This window comes from Symphalangus syndactylus, chromosome 17 (genome assembly GCF_028878055.3).
Source record: "Symphalangus syndactylus isolate Jambi chromosome 17, NHGRI_mSymSyn1-v2.1_pri, whole genome shotgun sequence".
Taxonomy (NCBI): Eukaryota; Metazoa; Chordata; class Mammalia; order Primates; family Hylobatidae; genus Symphalangus; species Symphalangus syndactylus.
In genome coordinates this window covers 32,798,274-32,822,601 of record NC_072439.2, presented here as the reverse complement: position 1 = coordinate 32,822,601, position 24,328 = coordinate 32,798,274, and the positions used below count along the sequence as shown (strand labels likewise).

Genomic DNA, 24,328 nt, shown 5'->3' with positions numbered 1-24,328 from the left:
CAGCTTTAATCTCATTACTTGTTATTGGTTTTAAATAATAAGGTTTTAAACTGCTTTCTGGCTCAATCTCAGTAGGTTGTATGCATCTAGGCATTTGTCTATTTCTTCTAGATTTTCCAATTTATTTGCATATAATTGCTCCTAGTAGCCATTGGTGATCCTTTGAATTTCTGCAGTACCAGTTGTAATGTCTCCTTTTTCATTTCTGACTTTATTTATTTGGATCGTCTTCTATTTTTTTTTTTTTTTTGCTTAGTCTGATTAAAGATTTGTCAATTTTGTTTAACTTTAAAATTGCAACTTTTTGTTTCATTGATCTTATGTAAAGTTTTTTTTTTATTTCAATTTCATTTGTTTCTGCTCTGATCTTTATTATTTCTTTTCTTCAACTAATTTTGAGTTTGGTTTGCTCTTGCTTTTCTAGTTCTTTAAGATACATTGTTAGATTATTCATTTGAAGTTTTCCTTTTTTTTTTCTTGATGTAGGCACCCATAGCGATAAATTTCCCTCTTAGTTCTGCTTTTGTTGTATCACATAGGTTTTGGTATGTTGGGTTTCCATTATCATTTGTTTTTAGAAATTTTTCAATTTTCTTAATTTCTTCATTGACCCACTGGTCTCTCAGGAGCATATTTTAAAATTTCTATGTATTTGTGTAGTTTCCAAAATTATTATTCTTATTTCCAGTTTCATTCTGTTGTGGTCAGAGAAGATGTTTGATATTATTTCATTTTTTTCAATGTTTTAAGACTTGTTTTGTGATCTAACATGGGGTCTATCTTTGAGAACGATCCATGTGCTGAGGAAAAGAATGTGTATTCTGCAGCCATTGGAAGAGATGTTCTGTAAATATCTATTGCATCCATTTGGTCTACAGTGCAGATTAATTCTGATGTTTCCCTGTTGATTCTTCTGTCTGGAAGATCTGTCCAATGCTGAAAGTGGAGTGTTGGAGTCTCCAACTATTATTGTATTGGGTACCTATCTCTCTCTTTAGCTTGAATAATATTCCCTTTATCTATCTGGGTGCTTCTGTGTTGGGTGCATATATTACATATTTAAAATTATTCTTTTATCCTCTTGCTGAATTGACCCTTTTACTATTATATAGTGACCTTCTTTGAAATCTATTTTATCTGAGATAAAACTCCTGCTCTTTTTGGTTTCCATTGGCAAGAAATATCTTTTTCCATCCCTTTATTTTCAGTCTATGTTTGTCTTCATAGGTGAAGTGTTTCTTCTGTAGGCAACAGATCAATGGGTCTTGGTTTTTCATCCATTCAGCCAGTCTATGCCTTTTGATTGGTCAGCTTAGGATACTTACATTCAATGTTATTATTGATGGGTAAGGACTTACTCCTACCATTTTGTTATTTGTTTTCTGGTTGTTTTATGAACTTCTTTTCCTTCTTTCTTTCCTTCTTGTCTTTTTCTAGTGAAGATGTTCTTCTCTGGAGATATGATTTAGTTTCTTGCTTTTTATTTTTTGTGCATCCATCGTATGTTTTTTGGCTTGAGGTTACCATGAGGCTTGCAAATACTATCTTATAACCCATTATTTTAACCTGATAACAACTTAACACTATTTGTATGAACAAACAAGCTTAAATTAATAAAAACTCTACACCTTAACTTTGTTCCCCAACTTTTTAACTTTTTATTATTTCTGTTTATAGCTTATTGTACTATGTCTTGAAGCGTTGTTTTAGTTACTTTTTTTGATTAGTTCATCATTTAGTCTTTCTACTTAGCATAAGAGTAGTTTACACACCACAGTTACAATGTTATAATATTCTGTGTTTTTCTGTGTACTTGCTACTATCAGTGAGTACTATGTATTGCTCATTAATGTCCTTTTCTTTCTTACTAAAGTACTCCCTTTAGCATTTCTTGTACAACGGTCTGGTAGTGATGAAACCCCTCAGCTTTTGTTTATCCAGGAATGTCTTTCTTTCTCCTTTACGCTTGAAGGATATTTTCACCACATATACTATTATACTATTATAGGCTAAAAGATTTTTTCTTTAGCACTTTAAATATATTATGCCACTCTCTCCTGGCCTGTAAGGTTTCCACTGAAAATCTGGTGCCAGATGTATTGGAGCTCCATTGTATGTTATTCATTTCTTTCCTCTTGCTGCTTTTAGGGTCCTTTCTCTACCCTGGCCTTTGGGAGTTTGATTACTATCTTCTTTGGGTTAAATCTGCTTGGTGTTCTATTACCTCCTGTACTTGCATATTGATATCTTTCTCTAGGTTTGGGAAGTCCTCTGTTATTATCCCTTTGAATAAACTTTCTACCCTATATTCTCTTTCTCTACCTCCTCATTAAGGCCAATAACTCTTAGAATTGCCCTTTTAAGTCTATTTTCTAGATCCTGAAGGCATGCTTCATTGCTTTTTATTATTTTTTCTTTTATGTCCTCTATGTGTTTTCAACTGGCCTGTCTTCAGGTTCACTGATTCTTTCTTCTGTGTTATCAGTTCTGCTGTTAAGGGACTCTGATGCATTCTTGAGTGTGCCAATTGCATTTTTCAGCTCCAGAATTTCTGCGTGATTCTTTTTAATTATTTCAATCTCTTTGTTAAAATTTTCTGATAGGATTCTAAATTTCTTCTCTATATTACCTTGAATTTCCTTGAGTTTCCTCAACACAGCTATTTTAAATTTTCTGTTTGAAAGGTCCCATATCTGTTTCTCCAGGATTGGTCCCTGGTCCCTTATTTAGTTCATTTGGAGTGGTCGTGTTTTCCTGCATGGTGTTGATGCTAGTAGATCTTCTTTGGTATCTGGGCATTGAAGAGTTATGTATTTATTGTAGTCTTCACTGTCTGGGCTTATTTGTAGCCATCCTTCTTGTAAGACTTATCAAATACTTGGAAAAACTTCAGTGTTGTGATCTAATCTGTATCTGCTCTAGGTGGCACCCCACACCCAGTAATGCTATGGTTCTTGCAGAACCTCGTAGAGGTACCACCCTGACGTTTGCGACAAGATCTGAGAGAATTCTCTGGATTATCAGGCAGAGACTCTTGTTCTCTTCCCTTACTTTCTCCTATACATAGAGTAACTCTGTGTGTGTTTGTCCTGAGATAGCTAAAGCTGGGGGGTGGAGTGACACAAGCAGCCCTGTGTCACCACCACTATGACTGCATTGGGTCAGACTTGAAGCCACCACAGTGCTGGGTCTCACTCAAGGCCTGTTGTAACCAGTCCCTGGCTACTGCCTATGTTTGCTCAAGGCCCAAGGGCTCTACAATCAGCAGATAACAAAGCTAGTTAGGCCTGTGTCCTTCTGTCAGAGCAGTGATGTCCCCCAGTCTCCGTGTGGTTCCAGAAGTGCTGTGCAGGAATCAAGGACTAGAGTCAAAAACCTTAGAAATGTACCTGGTGTTCTATTGGATTGCAGTTGAGCTGGCACTCACTCCACACAACAAATCCTTCCCACTCTTCTCTTCCTTGTCCAAAGACAGAGGAGCCTAACCTCATAGTCACCACCACCCCAGGCCACATGGAGTACCGCTAGACTCCCATCAATATTCCCTTAAAGCCCAAGATCTCTTAAGTTAGCTTGTGGTGAATGCTGCCTGGCCTGGGATGCACCATTCATGTCAATGGACTCCCCATTGGCCCAGGGCGGGTCCAGAAAGTGCCATCCAAGAGTCAAGTCCTGGAAGCACAAACCACAATAGTCTTCTTGGTGCTCCACTCCACTGTGGCCATGCTGGCACCTAAGGTGCAAGACAAAGTCTCCTTTACTTTTCCTTCCACTTTTCTCAAACAGAAGGTGTCTCTCCATAGCCACCACAGCTGGGAATGTCCCAAGTCTCACCTGAAGCCAGCAAGTCTCAGAGGCTCACCCAAGGTCCTTGATGTAGTACCTGGCTATCAGTGCTGGCTATTTGGGGCCCAAGGTCTCTTCAGATAGAAGGTGATGAATGCTGCCAGCACTGGGTCCTTTCTTTGAAAGCACTGGGTTGCCTTCTGGCCCAGGGTCTGTCTAGAAATGTCATATGGGAGCTAGGGATTGAAACGGAGGCCTCCTGACTCTGATCATTGCTCTATCTTGCTGTGGCTGAGCTGGTATCCAAGATGCATGATGAAATCCTCCCCACTCTTCTTCTCTCTCCTCTCCTCAAGTGGAAGAAAGGGGTCTCCTTTGGAACCTCAAGCTGTGCAGCCTGGGGTTAGGGGAGGGGTGATACAAATGTTCCCCTTTGCTGCCCCAGCTTGTGTCTCAATATGTCACATGTCCCCCAATCCAGTGCCTCTGGGCCTAGTTCTGCACTACCCCTAGCCTATGAGGGGCAGTCCTTATGGCCTAGACTGCCTTTCAAGTTTACTTGGAGACACAGAGCATTGTAGCCCTTGGTGGCGAGGTTTGCGGGCACTCAAGTTAGGTTTGCTGTGATCAGAGACTCCCCTGTGGCACTAGGCCTCGCCTATGAGTTGCAGTTCTTATGGCCTAGACTGCTATTTAAGTTTATTTGGAGACATGGAGCATTGTAGCCCTTGGTATCGAGGTTTGTGGGCACTCAAATCAGGACTGCTGGGATCGGTGATTCCCCTATGGCTAGGGCTGGTTTAAATGCTCCCTCCGTGGATGGGCATCAGCTGAGTTTGGTCTGGTTTTTCTTCCTGCTCTAACAGGATAGCACTGAGTTCAGTGCCTCACAATTGCTGTGTTCTCCCTCCCGCAGCACCAGAGATGCTCTCAGCACCATGCCTCCGCTGCCAGGGTTTAGAGAGCAGTAGTGTCTGTGATTCACGACTGTTTTTTTCTAACTCTTCAGTGCCTCTTTCAGCAATATGAGGTTAAAACCAGGTTAAAAAGTTATCATCACCTGATTGTTGGTTCTTATGAAGGTGTTTTTTGATGCAGAGACAGTTGTTAACTTGGTGTCCTGGTGTGGAGTGGGGAAGAGAGAATGATCCATGAAGCCTTCTGCTCTGCCATTTATCTCCACCCACTCCGCTTTGCCATTTATCTCCACCCGCTCCTCACTGTGTGTGTTTCGTTTGTTTGTTTGTTTGTTTTATTTTGTTTTGTTTTTTGAGATGAAGTCTCACTCTATCACCCAGGTTGGAGTGCAGTGGCACAATCTCAGCTCACTGCAACCTTCGTCTCCCAGGCTCAAGCGATCCACTTACCTCAGCCTCCCAAGTAGCTGTAACATAGGCATACACCAACACACCCAGCTAATTTTTTGTATTTTTAATAGAGACCAGGTTTCACCATATTGCCCAGACTGGTCCCTAACTCCTGAGCTCAGGTAATCCACCCACCTCAGCCTACCAAAGTGCTAGGATTACAGGCATGAGTCACCATTCCAGGCCTCATTGTGTGTTTTAAATTCAGTGGCCCTGCAACATCTGACCTCAATCTCTGTTTCTACAATAAACATTGATTTGTTAAACAACATGGGGCTTCCTAAAGACTCCATATCCTAGACTTTTATCCTGAAGAAAGAAAAATGAGAATCCCGGGGAGTTACCTCCCAACTACAATTTGTGTTGAGTCCAGGATTCTACACCCCTTTCCCCTAATGCTTTCTGTGTTGAGTCCACACTTGCGACATCATCAGAAAACTGAAGACATTGAGGATGAGGACCAGGTCATTCAAGGGAATTTCTGTCCAGCACACAGCAGGGGCTCAACAAAGGGAGGGAAAATATGAAAGATGAGTCCAGCAGTGACTCACTCCCTGTCACTGGAGGAGTGGCAGTGTTGGGATATGGTGGGGGACCTGAGGGATGACACAGGGAAGGTGCAATGACTTTAAAGTGAGGGTCGGTCACTAAGGGCCACAGAGAGGGCACAGGTGAGGGGAGGAGGCTTCAGTTGCCCCAGGGAAGGGATCTGAGGCCTGCCTGTCAATATGGCTGTTGAGGTTGCCTTGCTGTCTTGTCCTTGGGTCTATTTCTGTGACTCCAGGCTACTCCAGAACCCCCTGGAAAGAAAACAATTGCCTCTCACCTTGGTGGCAACAAGGGCTGGGAGGGGGCAGGGATAGTCCATCTTCTCTCTTCAGATCCATTCTCAGGCCATGCCTCTCATCCCCTGATATTCAGGAAGGTACCTGCCTCTTCCTGCCACTGCTCCCCAAGGCCACCAAAATCTAGGGAAAGGGCATCTTCAGGAGTGAAAATGTAAAAACTCTGACAGCCGCTTGTGTAAGTCATTCCATTACTCCCTCCGAGCAGCTTGGGAGTTCCCATCCCCGTTTCTCTTTTTCCCCTTTCTTTGCCTCTAAGATCAGACTTCCCCGTTGGGATCTTGTTCTCCATCTAGCAGAGAATTCAATATTAGGAGGGGATCTATTCCTGTTCACTCTTTTCTGCCTTTGACTTCTAGTCCTAGAGAGGCTGACAGTGACCTGACTTCCTGGATGGAGTGACTCTGGGTGCTGAGCAAAGGTGGGAACCCAGACTCAGAGAGGGATTGCAATCTCATGTGTCTGGAATCCAAGTGGAGCTTCACAAGAACATTCAAATCACTGCACATGAGTGAAACTATCAACTTTTTCAACATCAAAAGAGTCAAAGGAAGTCCATGCTTTCAAGACAAATCAAAAACTGATTTATTTGTCCTCTGCACAGATCCTTACTTAGGACACCACCTCCCAGCCACGGCTTCTGGGATGACTCCTGAGGCCTATGGGGCTCCATAATGGTTCTGGTCCCAACACCACATGTACAGGGATCTTCAGAAGAGGGGTGCCCTCACATCCTTGAGGCCATTTCCACCCTGTGGGAGAGTGTAGACTGGCCCAGAATTAACACACAGCCTGATAAGGAAGCAGGAGGTAACGGCATGGGCTGAGGCTCCTTCCACCTGCTCACACCCACCCCAGTTGTTAGCCCAAGGATGGCCCAAGAGGCTTGGAACCTTGAGTGGCCACCCACGGTGACAGTGCACCCAGGAGCACTATTTGGTCCCTGTTTCTCAGCTGTGTAACTTGAAACTTTCCTACCAACATCTCCAGAGAGCAGAATTATCTCCCAGGAGAATTATGGCCAGGAGGTAATGAAGGAGGTGGGATTGGTGCCCTACTGACCTGACAGCTCCCTCCCTCCACTTTATATCTCTCCCAATGATACATCACCCCTCATAGCACACCCCAAATCCATGCAACCATGCATCCAAGCCTTGGCTTCATAGAGCCTTGGCCGGCCTTGGAGAGCTCCAGTATATAATGGCATCCACCAGGAAGGTGGGCATGTAGCTCATGGGGAGGTAGAGAAGCTTGGCATCCCAGCCAGCTGAGTAGCGAGTGCGCGGGTGGCAGGCAATCAGCGCATGCTCCATGCAGTTGGTCACCAAGGACAGATCCTGTGTGCACTTCAGCTCCATTTGTTCAGCTGATTTCTTATCTGTTAAGAATCAGAAATAATCCATATATATTTCCACCCCTAACCGCTCCTGCTTTGGATTCAACTTAGAGTGGAAAGGGTCTAAGAACTCATGCCACCCCACAACCCCCAGTCAAGCAATGCCTCAAATCTCTTTTATCCAAATTCCCTGAGTTGGAGCCCATCCATGTGAAAGTAGCAAGTGTCCCACATTGTCATGTCTGTCTCTCTTTGGGAATATCTGGACTGCAAAAATGATGGTCTCCACCCACAGTAGAAGTCTCAGCACATAAAAACAAGCTGTCTCTAATGCCAGCTTGTGATCCGCCACCAATGTCTTCCCTTTCTGGCTTCACTTTGTTCCTCAATAATGATGGGTTCAGATAGAGACTGGTCCCAAGATCTGAGAAGCCTGGACACTTGCTTTTCATGACCAGTTGGCCACACAGCACCCATCGTGGAAATGGGGCTAAAGGTCTCCACTTTGTGTGGAAGGGAGAGCCTGGGGATCAAACTATAATGCCCTTCAGACACCAATGGTAGACCAGGGATTCCACACAAGGGTTTGCTTCTCTCCCCACTGTCCACAGCTCACTCACAGTCTGAAACAAACTTCTCGCCATAGACCTCCTTCACCTCTGGACTGGACCGGTCCCAAATCTCCAGGAAGCTCTTTAAGAATCTCTCCTTACTGGTCACAGCAGTCTTGAAATAGCCAGGTTCAATCATAGCCACCTTCACCCCAAAGTAGGAGAGTTCCCTCCTGCAAGACAGAGAAGCAGAGGGGAAAAACTTCGGGGGTCTTGGAAAGTACAACACAAACAATAACAGTAAAACTATGATATCACAACATATGAGAACAATGGGTGAGATAGAAAGCTGGGAATATTTAATTTCCAGCAATCAAGGGGTCATCATGATCATGGTGACATTCCCTCTGTATGGAGTTCCCATATTTTACACACTTGAGCTTACTAGCCCTAAATCCTACCAATTCCAAAGCAAGGCAGCACCTTAGTGCTGTCTCCTCCTGTGTCCCTCACATCCAGTGGATCACCACAATTCCCACATTTTGCCTCCTCTCCAGTCCTCAGTCCCCTCCCTCGTTTTCCTGCCCCAGGAATCTCCCTGGCCTCTGAGCTGGGTGATGGCAGCTGTCCTCTAAGAAGCATCTGTCTTCAATCTGGCTCCCCACACTTACAACCACTGGGCTTCCTGCAGTCAGTGGGAGTCTAGAAGCTGATTGGACCAAGGAGCTCCCCTGAGCAAATCCCTTTTTTGGGGGGTTCCACTGCCAACAGCATGCACCACAACTCCTGTCCAGGGCCCACAGGCCCTCAAGGAGCCCACCTGTGACCACCTGCCCAGCATCCCCCACCAGGCTTGGCCTTGATCTTCACCAGAAAGGAACTCTGCAGTACATGCAGGTGGCTAATGCTCACCCGGGGCCTGGGCTGATGGCATTCCTTCATCTAGGAGCCTTTCCCAGCCTTCCTTACCAGGCTGCCAGATGGAGTTCTCAATCTCCAGCTTGAGTTTTCAATCCCCAGCTCAGACGGAATCTCCAGGACTCTCCCCAACTCAGGTGGGTACCATGGCCAGCAAGGTTGACTTGGTCACCAACATTACAAGCATTGGCAGTTGATTCTAGATCTCTTGTCCCTCTCCCAGGTATCAAGTTTTAGGTCACAGACAAAACCTTGTTGTTGATTAAGAACAGATTTTTGGCCACTTGGACAAGGGCCTAAAGTGTCTGTTGTGTGGACTCAGATGCTCTGCGCATCATCAAAGGAGCTCTGGACATGAATTCTGCTGGGAAAGACCATCTCCTGCATGCTGTCTTTGGGCCCCAGAGAGCCACGAAGGAATGGCCTCAGGGCTTGAAGCATTTCTCTCCCTAGAGAGGAAGAGCCCCAAAGCCAGGCACCCATCTCCTGGTGTGGAAATATCTTTCCCTGTTTCTGACTCGGTGAGTGCTCGTGTCTGCATGAGCTTGTGTGTGTCCGTGGCCCTAAGGCATGCCCCAGGTTTACAAGTATTTCAGATTCCAGGGAGGAGGGGTTGGGGTCTTTCTACTACAGCAAGAGAAAGGTGTGAGCAAGCCACATGCCCAGTGTCAGCTGCTGGGAGAGCCTCGCTGGCCAGGGGACCAACACACACTGTTGTAGCTGATCTTTCTCTGCCCCTTCTCTAGGGTGCAAAGCATTCTTCCATCCAGCGCCGACTGCCTGGTCTGCCTTTGTGGCTCCAATACCAAGGTGCAACGGGAAGAAGTGTTTAGGGTCCTTCCCTGGGATTAGTCATTGATACACAGTGTTCCCCTGTCCTGGGCTTGGTAACCTCAGTACTGTGTTCCTCTTGGCAGGATCTGAAGCCAAAGATCCAGGTCCAATTCTGCCTCTGGCAGTTTCTGACCAAGAGATCCATCCAGGGAAGAGGTATCGTTCAAGAAACTCTCTGACCTGGGGCCCCTCCTGTCGCCCTCAGGAAGGTGCTTCCCAGTGAATAGCCAGCCCAATCCAGAAAGAGGAAGATGAGGGTGTCACACATGAAGACAGAGAGGGATCTCATGAAAGGGCCTTAAAGGCTGGGATTCAAGGAACTCCCTGGAAAAGACTTCCCCAACAGGACAGGAGCAGGAAGACTAGGGGGGGCCCCGTCCCAGACCCATACCTGAGGGAGTCAGAGAAGGCTTCCACGCCATACTTGGAGATGCAGTAGCCTCCACCAAAAAGTGGCACCCGGCCCATGACACTGGAGACGTTGACCACACGGCCCCTGGCCTTCCTCACTAAGGGCAGCAGGCTCAGAGTCACATCAATCACCCCCAACAAGTTCACGTCCAGTATGGTCACAAAGTCCTGCTTGGTGAGCAACTCATTGGGGGCCGTGGGCAAGGAGATGCCAGCATTATTCACCAGGCCCCAGAGTCCTGGGACAGTGGGAAGATGAGAGAGCATCACTGTGTTGTGCCTGTGCAGGTGGACAGAGTTAGGGTGCAAATCACATCCCAATAAAGTGAAGGCAGAATGACAGGTGCGGGATGGGGAGGAGGGTATAACGAACACCACAGTATCTGCAGGGGTGGGGGCTGGGCATTCAGCAGCTGGTGGGCCACAAAACCCAGGTCTTTCTCCATTTACTCTTCATGGACCAGCCTACTGCCTGAAAGACAATAAGCTATTACCCCTATTTAAGGATTGCATGAAATCATGTTAAAGAACTATTGTCCATGCATTAGTCTGGAAACATGAAGATCGATGTTTGGTTAGTTAAACATGAATGTTGCAGACATTACAGACATTCAGCTGCATTTTCAGCTAATGCTAACACCTTATATAGTGATTGTCCAGCAACTATCTGTTGATGGAATAAGAGACAAGAAAGAGGGAGAGTGAGGGAGAGAGGGAAGAGAGAAAGAGACAGACCTGAAATCCTAGGCTTGGGGGAACCTGGAGAACATCCTGTGTTTGACCTCAGGGCACTGGTCTTGAAACATCCTGCATCAGTAACATTTTTATAGAAAGCACGGGGGAATTCCAATGCACAGGCTTTGGGAAGAAAGCAAGGTTGCATCACCCCACTCAGTACACAGACTCCACCCTCTGCCCCAGAAAATGTCACCCTCTCCTCCTACTGCATCAGAAGCCTACTCTTCATCCTTCCCTTTAGTCCCAAGTTCACCCAGCTCTGGGGAAACCTCTCTGGAAGATGCAAATACACAATCCCCAGGACTTCAAGTCAATAGAGTTTTCAACCCACAGAGCTAGGGGGCAGGAGCACAGGGTCCCTTGAGTCCAGGCAGGGGGTGGCAGTTGTTGATCTGGAAGGGTTGGTCCAGGCATATGAATCCGTCCCCTGCTCAATAACAGGCCCTGCCCTGATGCAAATGCAGATTCCTCTACCCAGACATCTCATTTTTAAGAATCCAATCAATACTCACACTTATTGAGATGTTGGCAAATAAAAGTCCACCAAGATGATATTTATGATGATAAAAAACAGGAAAGAATTTCATATCCAACCACTCAGTATGGATTATGTAGGTAAGGCTATTGGAAGGATACAGTATTCTAAATAATTAAATATAATTTTATAAAAACGGTCATTATGGTGGAAAAATGTTCATCTTCTCCAGAGAATTTAAGGTGACTGAAACTAAGAACAAAATATAAAATCCTCATTATGTATAATTGTAAAAAGGACTTATGTGTGGATGACAATTTCAGGGAAACTTTTGTTTTCATCTTTATTCTTTTCAGTGTTTTCCACAAAGATCATATTCTGCATTTATTGTTACCTAAAATAAATCCATGTTTCTTTCTTCCTCTATAATAAGACAGATGAATTAGTGTAGTGAAAAGAAGAAAGAAAGAAAAAGTAACCCCTTACTAGTTCTGCCTTCCTTAAGCAGTCCTTATGTTGATACTCTCCTCTGAAGATGGAGATGATCGTAGCTCTCAGTGGATGCTGATGGGCCCTAGCAAGAACAAGGTAAAGTGCTGGGAACATGAGCCCGGCTCCAGCACAGGCACAGCCTCCGTGCATACTTGCAGCCCTGTGCTCCCTTCTCAACCATGCTCCAGCAAGTCTCCAGATCTCTCACCCAGGCCCTTAGCATCAAACAATCTATGACTTCTGCTTAGACAGGAGGGAGAGGATAGAGAGGAATTCTGGAGAGAAAATCTCATCAGGGCAAACTCTCCCCAAGACTAGACACGTCCAATGTCGGGAGAGGTTAAGGATTGAAAAGATATGGGGCTCAGGCCAGCCTGATTAGTGAGAAATATTAGAAAGTTACTGTTACTTCAACCTGGAAAGACACTGTAGAAATCTTCCCAGGGAGCAGACAGGAGGTGGTCCCTTCACACAGAGGGAAGACACAGACAGACTTGAGAAACCTGGGTGGTTACCTTTGTCTCCCACGCACTCCTTCACCCACTGGGCGGCTGCAGCAACGCTCTCTGTTTTGGTGACATCCAGGGTCACCGTCTCCAGCCTGTCTGAAGTCTGGCCCCTCAGCTGCTCGGCTCCTTTCTCTGTCAGACACGCAGCCAGCACCCGCAAGCCTCGTGCGTCCAGCTGTCTGGCCAGCAGTTTCCCGAAGCCAGAGTCACAGCCCGTGATGAACACATACTTATCTCTCAGGTGGGTCAGCACCTGCCTCTCCCGGTACCAGTGCAGAAGGTAGTACAGGCCCACGAAAACTGCCAGGTAGAGCCACATGGCTTTGCAGAGGACAGACACAGGCAGGCTGTGGGGGAAACCAGAGTCTGATCTCTGTTCAGACAGGAGGATTTAAGAACACAGAGGGCTGTGGTAGGCAGGGAAGCCCTCAGGCATTTTGGCAGGGAATCCTCACTTTCCTCCCCGATGACTGCCTTTCTGCAACATATTTATTCTGGCCCCACCTCTCTGCTCTTTGAACTGTTTTTGCAGTACTCATGCACACCTTTGCACACCTCAAGTTCTGCCCAGTAGGAAGATACTATCACTCAGCAATGTGTCCCTAGTCTCCTGATTTCTCTCTGCCTTGCTCTGCCCACTACATGCATGCTGTGTCCATGAAGGAGCACACACATATATTCACACAGGAACACACACAGAGCCCACACAGGCTCACACACAGCTGCCCACACACACTCTCCATGGCAAACACACCCCTCTGCTCTAAGTACAGGGGTCAAAACTGTCTCTACAAAGCTCCTATACCAACACCCCTGGTCCATGACCTTCTGAACATAGAAAGGCCTTATTGGGTAGCTACACATGGTTTCCAGGCACATTAGGTGGAAATCCCTCTCTGAGCCTGAGTTTCCTCATCCTGCTCCACACCCCAGAATCAATCACTCCTCAGAAAACTAGGGCACGGTCAGGCTTTCTAGGATGAGAAGGAGAAGGCAAAGAGTGAGCAGGAACAGGTTTCCTCCTGCTATAATAGTTTTTTGGGGCAGAAGGATTGCAGGATCCCACAGGGGGAATCCAACCTCAGCAGTAAAGAAAGCAGGGAGAGGATGGGCAAATTGGAACAGCTCCAGTCTGCAGCTCCCAGTGTGACTGATGCAGAAAATGGGTGATTTCTGCATTTCTAGCTGAGGTACCTAGTTCATCTCATTGGGACTGGTTGGACAGTGCATGCAGCCCACGGAGGGTGAGCTGAAGCAGGGCAGGGCATTGCCTCACCCAGGAAGTGTAAGAGGTCAGGGGATTTCCCTTTCCTAGACAAGGGAAGTCGTGACAGACTGTACCTGGAAAAACAAGACACTCCTGCTCAAATACTGTACTTTTCCAATGGTCTTAGCAAATGGCACACCAGGAGATTATATCCCGTGCCTGGTTTGGCAGGTCCCATTCCCACGGAGCCTTGCTCACTGCTAGTGCAGTAGTCTGAGATCAACCTGCAAAGCAGCAGCATGGCAGGAGGAGGGTCATTCACCATTGCTGAGGCTTGAGTAGGAAAGCAAAGCAGCTGGGCAGCTCAAACTGGGCAAAGCCCACCGCAGCAAGTCAAGGCTTGCTGCCTCTATAGACTCCACCTCTGGGGGCAGTACATAGCTGAACAAAAGGCAGCAGGAACCTCTGCAGACTTAAACATCCCTGTCTGACAGCACTGAAGAGAGCAGTGGTTCTCCCAGCATGGTGTTTGAGCTCTTAGGACAGACGGACTGCCTTCTCAAATGGGTCCCTGAATCCTGTGTAGACTAACTGGGAGACACCTCCCAGTAGGGGCCGACTGACATCTCATACAGGTGGGTGCCCCTCTGGGACAAAGCTTCCAGAGGAAGGATCAGGCAACAATATTTGCTGTTCTGCAGCCTCTGCTGGTGACACACAGGCAAACAGGATCTGGAGTGGACCTCCAGCAAACTCCAACAGACCTGCAGCTGAGGAATCTGTTTGAAGGAAAACTAACAAACAGAAAGGAATAGCTCAAAATCAACAAAAAGGACATCCACACCAAAACCCCATCTGTAGGTCACCAACATCAAAGACCAAAGGTAGATAAAACCACAAAGATGGGGAGAAACCAGAGCAGAAAAGCTGAAAATTAAAAAAAACAGACTGCCTCTTCTCCTCCAAAGGATTGCAGCTCCTCGCCAGGAACAGAAAAAAGCTGGATGAAGAATGACTTTGATGAGTTGGCAGAAGTAGGCTTCAGAAGGTCAGTAGTAACAAAATTCTCCGAGCTAAAGGAGGATGTTGGAACCCATCACAAGGAAGCTAACAATCTTGAAAAAAGATTAGATGAATGGCTAACTAGAATAAATGGTGTAGATAAGTCCTTAAATGACCTGATGGAGCTGAAAACCATGGCATGAGAACTACAGGAAGCATGCACAAGCTTCAGTAGCCGATCTGATCAAGTGGAAGAAAGAATATCAGTGATTGGAGATCAAATTAATGAAATGAAGTGAGAAGAGAAGTTTGGAGAAAAAAGAGAAAAAGAAATGAACAAAGCCTCCAAGAAATATGGAACTATGTGAAAAAACCAAACCTACGTTTGACTGGTGTACCTGAAAGTGACGGGGAGAATGAAACCAAGTTGGAAAATACTCTTCAGGTTATTATCCAGGAGAACTTCCCCAATCTAGCAAGGAAGGCCAACATTCAAATTCGGGAAATACAGAGAACACCACAAAGATACTCTTCAAGAAGAGGAACCCTAAGACACATAATTGTCATATTTGCCAAGGTTGAAATGAAGGAAAAAATGTTAAGGGCAGCCAGAGAGAAAGGTAGAGTTATCCACAAAGGGAAGCCCATCAGACTAATAACGGATCTCTCGGCAGAAACTCTACAAGCTAGAAGAGAGTGGGGGCCAATATTCAACATTCTTAAAGAAAAGAATTTTCAACTCAGAATTTCATATCCAGCCAAGCTAAGCTTCATAAGTGAAGGAGAAATAAAATTCTTTACAGACAAGCAAATGCTGAGAGATTCTGTGACCACCAGGCCTGCCTTACAAGAGCTCCTGAAGGAAGCACTAAACACAGAAAGAAACAACCAGTACCAGCCACTGCAAAAACATGCCAAATTGTAAAGACCATCGATGCTAGGAAGAAACTGCATCAACTAGTGAGCAAAATAACCAGCTAACATCATAATGACAGGATCAAATTCACACATAACAATATTAACCTTAAATGTAAATGGGCTAAATGCCCCAATTAAAAGACACAGACTGGCAAATTAGATAAAGAGTCAAGACCCATCAATGTGCTCTATTCAGGAGACGCATCTCACATGCAGAGACACACATAGGCTCAAAATAAAGGGATGGAGGAAGATCCACCAAGCAAATAGAAAGCAAAAAAAGAAAAAAAAAGCAGGGATTGCAATCCTACTCTCTGATAACACAGATTTTAAACCATCAAAGATCAAAAGAGACAAAGAAGGCCATTACATAATAGTAAAGGGATCAATTCAAAAAGAAGAGCTAACTATCCTAAATATATATGCACCCAATACAGGAGCACCCAGATTCATAAAGCAAGTCCTTAGAAACCTACAAAGAGACTTAGACTCCCCAATAATAATGGGAGATTTTAACAACCCACTGTCAATATTAGATAGATCAATGAGACAGAAGGTTAAAAAGGATATCCAGGACTTGAACTCAGCTCTGCACCAAGCTGACCTAATAGACATCTACAGAACTCTCCACCCCAAATCAGCAGAATATACATTATTCTCAGCACCACATCACACTTATTCCAAAATTGACCACATAGTTGGAAGTAAAGCACTCCTCAGCAAATGTAAAAGAACAGAAATCACAACAAACTGTCTCTCAGACCACACTGCAATCAAATTAGAACTCAGGACTAAGAAACTCACTCAAAACCACTCAACAACATGGAAACTGAACAACCTGCTTCTGAATCACTACTGGGTAAATAACGAAATGAAGGCAGAAATAAAGATGTTCTTTGAAACCAATAAGAACAAACACAACATACCAGAATCTCCGGGACACATTTACAGCAGTGTGTAGAAGGAAATTTATAGCACTAAATGCCCACAAGAGAAAGCAGGAAAGATCTAAAATTGACACCCTAACATCAAAATGAAAAGAACTAGAAAAGCAAGAACAAACAAGTTCAAAAGCTAACAGAAGGCAAGAAATAACTAAGAGCAGAACTGAAGGAGATAGAGACACAAAAAAACCCTTCAAAAAATCAATGAATCCAGGAGCTGGTTTTTTGAAAAGGTTAAAAAAAATTGATAGACCACTAGCAAGACTAATAAAGAAGCAAAGAGAGAAGAATCAAACAGACTCAATAAAAAATGATAAAGGGGATTTCACCACTGATCCCACAGAAATACAAACTACCATCAGAGAATACCATAAATACCTCTACGCAAATAAACTAGAAAATCTAGAAGAAATGGATAAATTCCTCGACACATACACCCTCCCAAGACTAAACCAGAAAGAAATGGAATCTCTGAATAGACCAATACAGGCTCTGAAATTGAGGCAATAATTAATAGCCTATCAACCAAAAAAAGTCCAGGACCAGATGGATTCACAGTGGAATTCTACCAGAGGTACAAAGAGGAGCTGGCACCATCCCTTCTGAAATTATTCCAATGAATAGAAAAAGAAGTAATCCTCTCTAACTCATTTTATGAGGCCAGCATCATCCTGATACCAAAGCCTGGCAGAGACACAACAAAAAAAAGAGAATTTTAGACCAATATCCCTGATGAACATCGATGCAAAAATCCTCAATAAAATACTGGCAAACCAAATCCAGCAGCACATCAGAAAGCTTATCCACCATGATCAAGTTGGCTTCATCCCTGGGATGCAAGGCTGGTTCAACATATGCAAATCAATACATGTAATCCATCACATAAACAGAACCAATGACAAAAACCACATGATTATCTCAATAGATGCAGAAAAGGCCTTCGACAAAATTCAACAGCCCTTCATGCTAAAAACTCTCAATAAATTAGGTATTGATGAAACATATCTCAAAATAATAAGAGCTATTTATGACAAATCCACAGCCAATATCATACTGAATGGGCAAAAACTGGAAGTCTTCCCTTTGAAAACTGGTACAAGACAGGATGCCCTCTCTCACCTCTCCTATTCAACATAGTGTTGGAAGTTCTGGCCAGGGCAATCAGGCAAGAGAAAGAAATAAAGGGTATTCAATTAGGAAAAGAGGAAGTCAAATTGTCCCTGTTTGCAGATTACATGATTGTATATTTAGAAAACCCCATCGTCAGCCCAAAACCTCCTTAAACTGATAAGCAACTTCAGCAAAGTCTCAGGATACAAAATCAATGTGCAAAAATCTCAAGCATTCCTATACACCAATAACAGGCAAACAGAGAGCCAAATCATGAGTGAACTCCCATTCACAATTGCTTCAAAGAGAATAAAATACCTAGGAATCCAACTTACAAGGGATGTGAAGGACTTCTTCAAGGAGAACAACAAACCACTGCTCAATGAAATAAAAGAGGACACAAACAAATGGAAGAACATTCCATGGTCATGGATATGAAAAATCAATATCATGAAAATGGCCATACTGCCCAAGGTAATTTATAGATTCAATGCCATCCCCATCAAGCTACCAATGACTTTCTTCACAGAATTGGAAAAAACTACTTTAAACTTCATATGGAACCAAAAAACAGCCCACATTGCCAGGTCAATCCTAAGCCAAAAGAACAATGCTGGAGGCATCACTTCAAACTATACTACAAGGCTACAGTAACCAAAACAGCATGGTACTGGTACCAAAACAGATATATAGACCAATGGAACAGAACAGAGGCCTCAGAAATAATACCACACATCTACAACCATCTGATCTTTGACAAACCTGACAAAAATAAGAAATGGGAAAGGATTCCCTACATAATAAGTGGTGCTGGGAAAACTGGCTAGCCATATGTAGAAAGCTGAAACTGGATCCCTTCCTTACACCTTATACAAAAATTAATTCAAGATGGATTAAAGATTTAAATGTTAGACCTGAAGCCATAAAAACCCTACAAGAGAGAGGTGGAGCCAAGATGGCCAAATAGGAATAGCTCCAGTCTACAGCTCCCAGCATGAGCGATGCAGAAGACGGGTGATTTCTGCATTTCCAACTGAGGTACCAGGTTTATCTCACTGGGGAGTGCTGGACTGTGGGTACAGGACAGTGGGTGCAGCGCACCGTGCATGAGCCAAAGCAGGGCGAGGCATTGCCTCACCCGGGAAGTGCAAAGGGTCAGGGAATTCCCTTTCCTAGTCAAAGAAAGGGGTGACAGATGGCACCTGGAAAATCGGGTCACTCCCACCCTAATACTGTGCTTTTCCAATGGGCTTAACAAATGGCACACCAGGAGATTATATCCCGCACCTGGCTTGGAGGGCCCTACGCCCATGGAACCTCGCTTATTGCTAGCACAGCAATCTGAGATCAAACTGCAAGGTGGCAGCAAGGCTGGGGAAGGGGCGCCTGCCATTGCTCAGGCTTGAGTAGGTAAACAAAGCAGCTGGGAAGCTCAAACTGGGTGGAGCTCACCACAGCTCAAGGAGGCCTGCCTGCCTCTGTAGGCTCCACCTCTGGGGGCAGGGCACAGACAAACAAAAGACAGCAATAACCTCTGCAGACTTAAATGTCCCTGTCTGACAGCTTTGAAGAGAGTAGTGGTTCTCCCAGCACACAGCTTGCGATCTGAGAACAGGCAGACTGCCTCCTCAAGTGGGTCCCTGACCCCCGAGTAGCCTAACTGGGAGGCACCTCCCAGTAGGGGCGGACTGACACCTCACACGGCCGGGTACTTGTCTGAGACAAAACTTCTAGAGGAACAATCAGGCAGCAGTATTTGCAGTTCACCAATATCCGCTGTTCTGCAGCCACCACTGCTGATACCCAGGCAAACAGTGTCTGGAGTGGACCTCCAGTAAACTCCAACAGACCTGCAGCTGGAAGGAAAACTAACAAAAAGAAAGGACATCCACACCAAAAATCCATCTGTACATCACCGTCATCAAAGACCAAAGGTAGATAAAACCACAAAGATGGGGAAAAAAAAGAGCAGAAAAACTGGAAACTCTAAAAATCAGAGCACCTCTCCTCATCCAAAGGAACACAGCTCCTCACCAGCAACAGAACAAAGCTGGATGGAGAATGACTTTGATGAGTTGAGAGAGGAAGGCTTCAGAAGATCAAACTACTCCGAGCTAAAGGAGGAAGTTCAAACCAATGGCAAAGAAGTTAAAAACTTTGAAAAAAAATTAGACGAATGGATAACTAGAATAACTAATGCAGAGAAGTCCTTAAAGGACCTGATGGAGCTGAAAACCATGGCATGAGAACTACGTGACGAATGCACAAGCCTCTGTAACCAATGTGATCAACTGGAAGAAAGAGTATCAGTGATGGAAGATGAAATGAATGAAATGAGGCATGAAGAGAAGTTTAGAGAAAAAAGAATAAAAAGAAACGAACAAAGCCTCCAAGAAATACGGGACTATATGAAAAGACCAAATCTACATCTAATTGGTGTACCTGAAAGTGATGGGGAGAATGGAACCAACTTGGAAAACACTCGGCCGGGCGCGGTGGCTCACGCTTGTAATCCCAGCACTTTGGGAGGCCGAGGCGGGCGGATCACGAGGTCAGGAGATCGAGACCATGGTGAAACCCCGTCTCTACTAAAAATACAAAAAATTAGCCGGGCGTGGTGGCGGGCGCCTGTAGTCCCAGCTACTCGGAGAGGCTGAGGCAGGAGAATAGCGTGAACCCGGGAGGCAGCGCTTGCAGTGAGCCGAGATCGCGCCACTGCACTCCAGCCTGGGTGAAAAAGCGAGACTCCGTCTCAAAAAAAAAAAAAAAAAAAAAAACACTCTGCAGGATATTATTCAGGAGAACTTCCCCAATCTAGCAAGGCAGGCCAATATTCAAATTCAGGAAATACAGAGAACGCCACAAAGATACTCCTCGAGAAGAGCAACTCCAAGACATTTAATTGTCAGATTCACCAAAGTTGAAATGAAGGAAAAAATGTTAAGGGCAGCCAGAGAGAAAGGTCGGGCTACCCACAAAGGGAAGCCCATCAGACTAACAACGGATCTCTCGGCAGAAACTCTACAAGCCAGAAGAGAGTGGGGGCCAATATTCAACATTCTTAAAGAAAAGAATTTTCAACCGACAATTTTATATCCAGCCAAACTAAGCTTCATAAGTGAAGGAGAAATAAAATACTTTACAGAAAAGCAAATGCTGAAAGATTTTGTCACCACCAGGCCTGCCCTAAAATAACTCCTGAAGGAAGAACTAAACATGGAAAGGAACAACTGGTACCAGCCACTGCAGAAACAGGCCAAACTGTAAAGACCATCAAGGCTAGGAAGAAACTGCATCAACTAACGAGCAAAATAACCAGCTAACATCATAATGAAAGGATCAAATTCACACATAACAGTAATAACCTTAAATGTAAATGGGCTAAATGCTCCAATTAAAAGGCACAGACTGGCAAATTGGATAAAGAGTCAAGACTCATCAGTGTGCTGTATTCAGGAAACCCATCTCACGTGCAGAGACACACATAGACTCAAAATAAAGGGATGGAGGAAGATCTACCCAGCAAGTGGAAAACAAAAAAAGGCAGGGGTTGCAATCCTAGTCTCTGATAAAACAGACTTTAAACCAACAAAGATCAAAAGAGACAAAGAAAGCCATTACATAATAGTAAAGGGATCAATTCAACAAGAAGAGCTAACTATCCTAAATATATATGCACCCAATACAGGAGCACCCAGATTCATAAAGCAAGTCCTGAGTGACCTACAAAGAGACTTAGACTCCCACACAATAATAATGGGAGACTTTGACATCCCACTGTCAACATTAGACAGATCAACGAGATAGAAAGTTAACAAGGATATCCAGGAATTGAACTTAGCTCTGCACCAAGCCGACCTAATAGACATCTACAGAACTCTCCACCCCAAATCAACAGAACATATGTTCTTTTCAGCACCACACCACACCTGTTCCAAAACTGACCACATAGTTGGAAGTTAAGCACTCCTCAGCAAATGTAAAAGAACAGAAATTATAACAAACTGTCTCTCAGACCACAGTGCAATCAAACTAGAACTCAGGATTAAGAAACTCACTCAAAACCACTCAACTACATGGAAACAGAACAACCTGCTCCTGAATGACTACTGGGTACATAACGAAATGAAGGCAGAAATAAAGATGTTCTTTGAAACCAACGAGAACAAAGACACAACATACCAGAATCTCTGGGACACATTCAAAGCAGTGTGTAGAGGGAAATTTATAGCACTAAATGCCCACAACAGAAAGCAGGAAAGATCTAAAATTGACACCCTAACATCACAATTAAAAGAACTAGAGAAGCAAGAGCAAACACATTCAAAAGCTAGCAGAAGACAAGAAATAACTAAGATCAGAGCAGAACTGAAGGAAATAGAGAAACAAAAAACCCTTCAAAAAATCAACGAATCCAGGAGCTGGTTTTTTGAAAAGATCAACAAAATTGATAGACTGCTACCAAGACTAATAAAGAAGAAAAGAGAGAAAAATCAAATAGACTCAATAAAAAATGACAAATGGGATATCACCACCGATCCCACAGAAATACCAACTACCATCAGAGAATACTATAAACCCCTCTACACAAATAAACTAGAAAATCTAGAAGAAATGGATAAATTCTTTGACATATACACTCTCCCAAGACTAAACCAGGAAGAAGTGGAATCTCTGAATAGACCAATAACAGGCTCTGAAATTGAGGCAATAATTAATAGCTTACCAACCAAAAAAAGTCCAGGACCAGATGGATTCACAGTGGAATTCTACCAGAGGTACAAGGAGGAGCTGGTACCATTCCTTCCGAAACTATTCCAATCAATAGAAAAAGAGGGAATCCTCCCTAACTCATTTTATGAGGCCAGCATCATCCTGATACCAAAGCCTGGCAGAGACACAACTAAAAAAGAGAATTTTAGACCAATATCCTTGATGAACATTGATGCAAAAATCCTCAATAAAATACTGGCAAACCAAATCTAGCAGCACATCAAAAAGCTTATCCACCATGATCAAGTGGGCTTCATCCCTGGGATGCAAGGCTGGTTCAACATATGAAAATCAATAAACGTAATCCAGCATATAAACAGAACCAAAGACAAAAACCACATGATTATCTCAATAGATGCAGAAAAGGCCTTCAACAAAATTCAACAACCCTTCATGTTAAAAACTCTCAATAAATTAGGTATTGATGGGATGTATCTCAAAATAATAAGAGCTATCTATGACAAACCCACAGCCAATATCATACTGAATGGACAAAAACTGGAAGCATTCCCTTTGAAAACTGGCACACCACTCCTATTCAACATAGTGTTGGAAGTTCTGGCCAGGGCAATCAGGCAGGAGAAGGAAATAAAGGGCATTCAATTAGGAAAAGAGGAAGTCAAATTGTCCCTGTTTGCAGATTACATGATTGTGTATCTAGAAAACCCCATCGTCTCAGCCCAAAGTCTCCTTAAGCTGATAAGCAACTTCAGCAAAGTCTCAGGATATAAAATCAATGTGCAAAAATCACAAGCATTCTTATACACCAATAACAGACAAACAGAGAGCCAAATCATGAGAGAACTCCCATTCACAATTGCTTCAAAGAGAATAAAATACCTAGGAATCCAACTTACAAGGGATGTGAAAGACCTCTTCAAAGAGAACTATAAACCACTGCTCAATGAAATAAAAGAGGATACAAACAAATGGAAGAACATTCCATGCTCATGGGTAGGAAGAATCAATATCATGAAAATGGCCATACTGCCCAAGATAATTTATAGATTCAATGCCATACCCATCAAGCTACCAATGACTTTCTTCACAGAATTGGAAAAAACTACTTTAAAGTTCATATGGAACCAAAAAAGAGCCCGCAATACAGAGTCTCACTCTGTCACCCAGGATGGAGTGCAGTGGCACAATCTTGGCTCACTGCAACCTCTGCCTCCTGGGTTCAAGTGATTCTCCCACCTCAACCTCCCTAGTAGCTGGGATTATAGGCATGGACCACCACGCCTGGATAATTTTTGTATTTTTAGTAGAGAATCCCAGGCTGGTCTTGAACTCCTAACCTCAGGAGATCCACCTGCCTTGGCCTCCCAAAATGCTGAAATTACAGGTGTGAGCAACTGTGCCTGGCTGAATATCATTCTTTTTATGGCTGTATAGTACTCCATTGCATATATGTACCACATTTTCTTTATCCACGAATCTGTTAATGCACACTTAGATTGCTTCTAAACCTTAGCTATTGAAAACAGTGCTGCAAAAAACATAGGAGTACAGATATCTCTTCAATATACTGATTTCCTTTGTTATGGGTATACTCCCAGCAGTGGGGTTGCTGGATCATAGGGTAGCTCAATTTTTAGTTTTCTTGAGGAGCCTCCAAACTGTTCTCCAAGTGGTTGTACTCATTTACATTCCCACCAACAGTGTATGAATGTTCCCATTTCTTCACATCCTCAGCAGCATTATTCATTGCCTGTGTGTGGACATAAGCCATTAACTGGGGTGAGATGATATCTCAGTGTAGTTCTGATTTGCATTTCTCCAAGGCTCAATCATGCTGAGCACCTTTATATATACTTGTCTGCCATTTTTATCTCCTCTTTTGCAAAATGCCTATTCAAATCTTTTGCACACTTTTTGATTGGATTATTAGATTTTTTTTCCTACAGAGTTGTTTGAGCTCCTAATATATTCTGGTTATTTTTTTTTTTTTTTTTTTTTTTTTTTTTTTTTTTTTTTTTGAGACGGAGTCTCGCTCTGTCGCCCAGGCTGGAGTGCAGTGGCGCAATCTCGGCTCACTGCAAGCTCCGCCTCCTGGGTTCACGCCATTCTCCTGCCTCAGCCTCTCCGAGTAGCTGGGACTACAGGCGCCCG

At 44.1% G+C, this 24,328-nt stretch overlaps 1 protein-coding gene across 2 annotated transcripts in view; it reads right to left on the bottom strand.

Moving 5' to 3' along the window:
• Nucleotides 1-6,559: 6,559 nt before the first annotated feature.
• Nucleotides 6,560-24,328, bottom strand: part of RDH16 (retinol dehydrogenase 16) — a 39,015-nt gene continuing 21,246 nt past the window's right edge. For both annotated transcript variants that reach the window (XM_055248429.2, XM_063621371.1), the window contains exons 2-5: nucleotides 12,269-12,609; nucleotides 10,029-10,287; nucleotides 7,955-8,118; nucleotides 6,560-7,376 (exon numbers count right to left, since the gene is read on the bottom strand). In XM_055248429.2, the coding sequence (XP_055104404.1) occupies nucleotides 7,159-7,376; nucleotides 7,955-8,118; nucleotides 10,029-10,287; nucleotides 12,269-12,581 (954 nt within the window). In that variant the 5' untranslated portion in view covers nucleotides 12,582-12,609 and the 3' untranslated portion in view covers nucleotides 6,560-7,158. The remainder of the gene's footprint in view (nucleotides 7,377-7,954; nucleotides 8,119-10,028; nucleotides 10,288-12,268; nucleotides 12,610-24,328) is intronic.